We start from the raw sequence: 8,497 nt of genomic DNA on the forward strand, positions 1-8,497 counted from the left end.
CTTCTCTTTTTATGAGTAGTTAGGATGTCTTTAAAGGACCACTTTTCAAAACACCTTTTATCTGTGCTTGCTTGTGGAGGATGTTGTTTGACAAGGTTAACCTCTGTAAATCCCTTCCAACCTGAGTTACTTTGTGTTCCACAGACAACTTCCTGAGCAACTGATATATCTTTGGGGAAAAAAAATAGTGTGGGCAGCTCTTAAAAGATTTAAACCTTGAGCTTCTTGAAAGATCTAGGAATGAAAAGAAAATCTGACTATTACTTAGTATAGCCTAAACTACAAAGTACTGAGAATTTCTATGAAAAACCACACCTGACATTTACAACCACATTAAAGCCCACTCAGAATCAGCACTGCACTGTTTCTGTCTGTTCACAGGATAAGGTGTTCTGTGTTTTTTTCCTGGGAAAAGTACTTAACTGGAAAGCATTTTGTGACTGCACTGTGTGACCCTTCCTGCTGAAGGCCACTCAACAGCAGCAGGAACTGCACTTCAGTATTTCTCCTAAGAAAAAATATTGGGTTTAAGATTTTCTGCCTCTGGTTGCTGCCTCACTTAAACTGTCACTGTGAAAGTAAAAGAAAAATCAGATACCCATTCTTCTGGAAGAGCTGAATTTCCCTTACAACCTCCCAAGACCACAAGCGCTAAGTGAAGATTATACCACAACTTTTTAGTATTAGTGGGTTTACTATGAGGCAGAAGTCTACAGAAACCTTACTAGAAAGGGGTTTCTGGATGGGATAACCATTATGAAGTACACAAGGTAAACTCCAGGAGGGATTTCTGTGGCCTTGGGAGTATTGTTGACCCATGAAAATATGGGGCATTTTTAGAATATATGTGGGATATTTTTAGAATATATGTTTCAATGGCATTGGAAAAAAATAAAACCTACAAGAGAAGCCTCTTTAGGAGAACTGCTTTGGGGGCTGAGTGCGTGTGTGCATGAGTACATACATACACTACTATTAATTACAAGCTTCCATAATTATATATACTACCTGTAAAATTTATCCTTTGCTATACATAATTATATATGTGTACTTAGGAAATCGTTGCTATTTGGAACCTTACACCAGAGCTTGAGAAGAACTAAGAGTAAGCACAGGATAGAATAGGGGACATTGCCACACTTTCTGCTGTATTTCAAGAAAAGTTGCATCACTGGCCCCAAACTGTGGCACTAATTCCCTTTAGCTGAGTAGATACATACCCTTAGAGGGGGAAAATGTATTGTGTCAGCTTCCTACATAATCTGACATGCACAGTTAATTCAGAAATATATGTTCTTTTTTTGCCATTTATCTTACAGAGACATGGGATAAGGTCAGTTATAAACTTAACGGTTCTGGGATGTATAAAGTGGATGGTTGTTATTTCAACCACTCAACTGGAAAGGAAAAATAATAATAATAACATAGTATCTAAATTTTAGAAGTTTTAGGAATTCATGGGGAGATGGAAAGAAACTTCTTTTCCAACAATACTTTGAAAAGGCATCTTGGATCACACAGACTCAAATCCAGAACAATGAGAGCAGTTCAAGAGACTGGACTTTCCTTTGACACTATGATCTCATAACTTCAACACTATCAATGCTAATCGTCTATAGTCGCAAATAAGGAGGCTGAAAGAAACCAAAATGGAAGCTTTCTTAAAGCCCAGCAGAAAGTACAGGGAACCACAGACTTTTCTGTTTGGCTGCATACCTGTTTGAGCAAAAATGCACGAATTAAGGTCCTCTTCTTCCATCTCCTATAATGTTGAGTACTACTTAGCAGTTTCATGAGGAGTTTTACAGTAAATAAATGGATAAGTAAGACTCTATTCTTGGAATCAACCCTGGAAAACATTTTAAAAAATAGTGGCAAGAATTTTTTTGTAATTTTATGAGGATATTTAAGTATTAACACTGATTTTATATATATATATATATATATATATATATATATATATATATATATATATATATATATGCTTTATTTTTACAGTATGGAAAAATGGCTTTGCATTGATTAGGGATGTGTTCCAAAATGTTCCTACATAGTCCTACCACCGCATATACTGGATGCCTCATTATAGTTCAGGAATAAACCATCAGGAGCACTCCAACATTTGGAGTCACCACCTGAGCAGATTCCCTACTACAGAATACTGTAGGGATGGGTTTGCCTCAGTCTTTTTGGTTAAGGCAGTTATGCTCACCTAAAACAAATAGTGGATGAAGAAGCAAGATGTTCCCTAAAAACTGTGATATTCAGTAATCTTTTCTCACTTAGGAAAGTATTTATTGTACAGAGTTAAATGGTTCAAACTCTTACAACATGGTTCTCCATAACATAGAGCTTCAAAGTTCACCCTTACAAGTGTGACAAAGGGGGCACTGAAATTTGTGTCTTTGAAGCCTAGGACTTCTAGGATCTACCTTCTTTCTTGATATGAATTGCCTCATTTTCATGAGGTATTTCTATTCACTCTTGTCAATCTAGTTCTTTGCTTCCAGATTTCCTGTGTTTATAGACCCAAGCAAAACCTGAGCATTTCAAATCAAACAAAACCTTCTGTTCAACCCCAAATCACTGGTTTTCACTCATACATACAAATCAAAATTTTTGTGTTGGTCCATTGGGCCAAAAAGAAATAGAAATAGAGATGCTTTCTGTATTACTGATGACTTCATAGGCGTGCAAACTTTGGGCTTGAAGTACAGCATTGAGCCAACACGTATTACCATAAGTCAACTATTTTAAACACCATAAAGAGCCCAGGACTCTGCCTTGCTGAAGAACCAGTAAGTCAACAATTATTTGGGATCAATACTGAAATCTTCAAACCAGATTCACTCTGCCTTTTGCTTCTGATAAGCAAGGAAATACAGATACACACAACATTCCCTACCCCTTCAATGCAAAATCCAAGTACTAGAATTACCTTCTGCAAATGCAATGATGGTGTGCACAGGGTTTGGGCATATTAAGACTTTTTGTTGTTTAAAGACCAGTAACAGAGGGCTTCAGGGACCAGTTGTACACTTTGATCCTTTTGATGTGAAAATTTTTATGTAACAATAGAGTTCGGGAGAACTCTTGCACTGCATTCTCCTTTTATTACCCTAGTCGTCCTGAACAATGTATTTGTGCAATGACTCAGAGGAAGGCACTGCCTCTTGAATGTAAAGACTACACCAGGCAACATGCTAGACCAATGGTCGCCTCAACATCCAACTCTTTTTGGCACTGTGACATTTTGAAGTTCAGTAACCTTTGAGTTACTGGTAGTAAAGAAAATAGCCCATATTATATTCTATAAAGGGAGCTCATAAGGGAGAGAACCAGCAACAGAGGCTACCACAAAATTCCTGTTTAATATGAGACTATCCATGCTGACTAAAGTAGAATGGGCATTATACACTGGATTTATTCTGGGCCTGAATTTTGTCAGTCTCAGAATTAGCCCCATGTGACAGGATGTTGAAACCACTGAGTTAAATCAAGCATCTCACACTGCTCAGTGTGGGTGAAGGAACAGCCACATGGAGTCAGACCAGAGGTTTGTCTAATCCATTACGCTAACTCCAACACCACACATATATGTAGAGTATAAAAATATTATCATCCCTTTTCTTAAAAAAAAAAAACCCTACTGCTATCTTATTTAAAATTATCTAACTCCATATTGTGGCAATACTGTGCACCCCTTCCCAATCTTCCTCAGATCTGGTCTACAGCTAGAAGGTTGAACAGAAGCCAAACCTAAAACTGAAGAATTTTCTGCTTGCTTAGTTTCATCAGATGAACACAGAGAGGTAGGTGGGAATAGCAGCTTTGAGAAGGAAGAAGATGGGGGAAAACTGGACCACAGACAATCCTGTCCTGGATTGCCACAAACTGCCATGAATACGATCATGAAATAAGCTGGTCTAGTTTCCCTGTGACCTGTTGGCTTTCACACTCCGTCCTGTACTCAGAACCTTTGCTGAGCTGTTTCAGCTCATTACATCGTCAGAAAACCTGACTAAAGATTTCCCATTCTTAACTGACTTCACAAACTGAAATAGCTCAGTTAATAATCCATAAATGCAGCTGCCAGAGGAGTTCAGACATCAGGGAAACTTCAACCCAACATGCTAACAGGGTATCAGCAAAACACTATACACCCAATAAAGCTCCCACTTCCAAACCAAGAAGTCAAAGCACAACCAAGAGAAAAATAAGCAAGTCTTACTCATAGAGCCCCCAGAGCAAGAGTCACTCAACAGAGTCGTAAGTTACTTCACTGTATTTTGTTCTTACACAGAACATTTCAGGATATGCCTCCAAACAAGGCAGCACAAATTCAATACAGTGTCTCCCATATCATACCTCTGGTAGCCTTAACTCTCACCCTTGAAATCTGACCTACCCTGTCCTGTGCCTGTTTAGGAGTTAAGAATCTACACAAGCCCAAACCTTAATTTTATCATCTTTCTATAGAGTTGAAAATAATACTAAAAAAACCCTCAACCTAACAGTAGGAGCACTGAAATCACCTATACACTTTAAGAACTAGTAATGACACTCTTATGTTTCTGCAGTAGCATTTCAAAATTGAAATACCTGGAGCCTCAGCATCTGGTAACTCTGCAGCTTTCCTTACTGGGTTTTAAATCAACCCAATTTTGCTTTTACAGTTAAGCAGGTATTATACCCAGAGGAACAGCACAGTAACATGCACCCTTGAACTTTCATTTAATTCACTTCTGAAATGCGACGTGGCACTACTGCAGCCATCAGCAGATGGTCTAACGTTATGTAAACAATTTCAAAAGCCAAATGGATGTAGAATAGATTTAGCATTAGTTTGGAAGAATAAGGCATTTGCAGCTTCACTAAGTAAGAAAAAAACAACAAAATATACACGATTTTAGAAGAAGCTGGCTTCTTTATGTTAACACTAGCAAGTTTTAACAAGCAGCCCCTCCACCATCAAGATGTCTTAACTGCCTTTGTTGAAGGCAGGCAACAAGAGTCGAGACATCAGAAATTTAAAATCACCAAATGATTCTACAAGCAAGTTGTGAAGTTGTTCATTCCACCATGAAAACTGGTTAGTCCCATCTGCCAGGATAGCTGGAACATAAGCTGTGTATTGCCCAGCATTTCTTAACCCTCTTGCAAACATAAAAAAATTAATGTAAAAAGAGAATAATCACTTTCTCCCTCACACAAACCTTTGCTCCTCACACACCAATTGCAAAGCATAAGAGCTAAAAAAACCTTTAATAAATCAGTTTAAAGAGGGACTGCCTATCATATAGAATGACTACATGTTATTTTTCAGTCACAATAATCAAGCTACGTACTGACTTTTTCATCAGTCTGCTGTAGAACCCTTGAATGGTTTATAAAAATAATTATATTAAACACAATTATCCATCATTAACCATCTCACAACCACAGGACGAGAGTTAGTTTGTTATCGAGTGACCAGATATCAAGTCTTACTCTTTCTGCAGAGAGAGGCACTTCAGTGTCATATTTGTGTCAAGCAAGCTGACTTATGGCTGTCAGTACCAATGCTGGATCATAGTTCACCTCCAGACACCTATATATTGCTTTGATAAGCAGTTACATTCTTCTCAAAGCCAGAGCTCACTGACACAGAGCACCTCAGTGGTGATGTACTTCACCAGGAACCCATCCCTGTGCAGTTTCATTGAACTGAAACACCATTTGTTCTTTGACTTTTATTAAGTTCACTTAGGTTGACCAAATGAGCTTCCCTAAAGTAAACAGGGTTATAAAATATCAGGATGATTCTATCTTTAGGTGCTCCATAGAAACAAATACTTAGTTCAACTAGAAAACTTTAAAAATGACTTTAGATACAAAAGTGTAACAATTATACTGCGCGATACATCTTTATATATCACTAAACTCGTGAAATCAAAATTTAAAAAGTTTTTGCACCATCAAGAACAGCCACAAGTCCTGAACCTCCATTCTTTACGCATCCTTTATCAGAGTAAACTGAAACTTGGGAATGCTTGGGATTCAAAATACCCTGAGCACATACTAGTGCAACACCACAAAGCATACATAATCCATCGGAAAAGGGGAAGGGGAAAAAAAAAAAAAAAAAAAAAAGCAAGAATCAGATGGTGCTTTATTATACAAGCATGAAAGTAAGTTCCTTTGGAAAATAACTTCTTGGGTGGACTTCTGGACCAGTGAGGTAGCCCAATGGGAGAGAAAAAAAAGTGGAAGTGGAACTTGGTCCCCACGCGTGATACCTGTCAGGCGGTCCCACCCTGGGGCGAGGCCGGGGCCCGGCAGGCCGCCCCCCGTGCGGCGGGGGGCCCGGCGCCGCCCGAGCGGGCCGTAAAGTGCAGCAGCAGAACACGATCCAGACAAAAGCAATGTAAACAGGTGACTGATACCGGTCTCTTTGTCCGCACCGCGGCCAAGGTGAGGCGCGGGGAGCGGAGCCCCCGCAGGCTCAGGACGGTGCCACGGGGAAGCGGCGCACCCGCACCACGGGGGACAGGTCCACGCCGAGGATCCGCTGCGCCCGCCGCCGCGCCGCCGCCAGGCTCCGCCGGTTCCACATGCTGCCCCGCACACGGATGGTGGGGAACGTGGTGAGGCGAGGGGTGGCCGCCTTCCAGATCTCCTCCAGCGACTTGCCGCCGAACGGCTCCCAGGCGGCCGCCGCCGCCGCCGGGCTGCCCTGCTCGCTGTCCGCCTGCTCGCCCAGCGGCCCCGGCGCCTCCTCCTCCTGGGCGCGGGGGCCACCGGCCGCGGGCCGCTGTCTGCCCCGCTCCCTCCTGCGGCGCCGCCGCCGCCGCCGCCGCTTGGCGCTGCCTCCCGCCGCCCCGGCCCGGTGCTTGGCGTCGGCGGCCGGGAGGCGCCGCTTGCCGGCGCGGCGGCGGGGCCGCTCGGAGGGCGGCGGCGGATCGGGGACGACGGCGCGGCAGGAGGAGTATCCGTAGACGTCCTTACTGCGGAGGATGACCGGGGAGAACTCGTGCTTGAGGCTGCAGAGGAAGTTCCACAGCTCCGAGTCGGAGCTCATGAACTCCGTGGACTTGGGCATGAAGAGCCTGAGGGCGTCGCCCAGCGCTTTGGTGCCGGCGAAGGAGACCTGCGAGCGCGAGTACACAACTTTCTCCGCCTCCCCCTCCAGCCCCCAGGCGGCGGCCGCCGGTTCGCCGCCGGCTGCCCCTGCTGCCGTCGCCGTCGCCGCCCGGGCTCCCGCGGCCGCCGCCGCGGCGCTCCCCGCCTCTGTGTTCATCTTCCCGGCTCCTCTCTCCAGCGCCGCCTGCTTCCTACTGCGGGTCATGGAGGCGGCGGGACGGGGTGGCGGGACAGACGCCGAGAAGGCAGAGCGGAGGCAGCGCCGAAGGCAGGCTCCGGCCGCCGCCGGGCGCCCGCCGGGTGTGAAAAGCGATCGATGTCCTGCGCCCAGCACAAAATGGCGCTTTAAAGTCCCGGGCGGGGCCTGCGCGCGCCCGCCCCCCTGCGCCGCCCGTTGGCCCGTTCGAAACGCGTCGGGCGAGCCCGGCCCCGCCCCGCCCCCGCCGGGGGCCGTGGCCGTGAGGGCGAGGGGGTCCCGAGCCCCCTGCCCCCGGAGCCCCCTGCCCGCGGAGCCCCCTGCCCCCGGAGCCGCCTGCCCCCGGAGCCCCCTGCCCCCGGAGCGCGGTCCGGTGGGGTCCGCCGGCCCCCGGCGCGACACCGAGCCGCGATCCCGCGTGTGCAGAGGGTGGCCCCTTCCCTGAGGACGAGGACCCGGCATGGCGGGGTGAGCGCGTGTCCGCATCGCGCCTCGCTGAGAGGTGAGGATCCTCACCGGGCGGTGCACGAAGGTGGCTTGTAGTGTGAAGTGTGTTGCATTAAGGATTTGCTTGGACACTTCGATGGGCAAACTCCCCGAAGAGAAGCCGTGAGAGAACTGAGTCAAATAACAAAAATGGGCCAGCAGACATGATACAGAGAAGTGCTTACATGATATTAAATACATCCATCCTGTTGCAGAGGAGTTTTTTAGCATGAACCTGTAGGTTGGTCAGTCAACAACATCATAAGTCATGGAATCACAGAACAGTTGGAGTTAGAAGGAACCTCTGAGGTATCTGGCCCAACATCTGTGCTTAATCATAGCCACCTAAATCAGGTTACCCAGGACTGTATCTGGATGGATTTTGAATATCTCCAAGGGTAGAGGCTCCTCTCTCAGCTGGCCACCGATAGTACATGACGAGTCAGAATGAAGCTGTGTGAGGGGAAGCTCAGATTTGATACTAGGAAAAAGTTCTCTGAGAGGGTGATCAGTCACTGGACAGGCTCCCCACTGAAATGGTCAAAGCACCAACCCTGTCAGAGTTCAACGAGCATCTCAATGACACTCTTTGTTACATGGTTTAGTTTTAGATATTCCTGTGAGGAGCACAGTTGGACTCAATGGTCTTTATGGATGCTTCCAACCTCTTTGGGCAGCCTGTGCCAGTGCTCA

General features: G+C 45.6%; 1 protein-coding gene across 1 annotated transcript; it reads right to left on the reverse strand.

The window, feature by feature from the left end:
- Positions 1-5,717: 5,717 nt before the first annotated feature.
- On the reverse strand, positions 5,718-8,093 carry CCDC71L (coiled-coil domain containing 71 like). The gene has a single exon (XM_068189676.1). It carries the CDS (start codon positions 8,033-8,035, stop codon positions 6,485-6,487), a length of 1,551 nt encoding a protein of 516 aa, XP_068045777.1. The 5' UTR covers positions 8,036-8,093; the 3' UTR covers positions 5,718-6,484.
- Positions 8,094-8,497: the final 404 nt, after the last annotated feature.

The sequence above is a fragment of the Anomalospiza imberbis genome, chromosome 5 (assembly GCF_031753505.1).
Source record: "Anomalospiza imberbis isolate Cuckoo-Finch-1a 21T00152 chromosome 5, ASM3175350v1, whole genome shotgun sequence".
Taxonomy (NCBI): Eukaryota; Metazoa; Chordata; class Aves; order Passeriformes; family Viduidae; genus Anomalospiza; species Anomalospiza imberbis.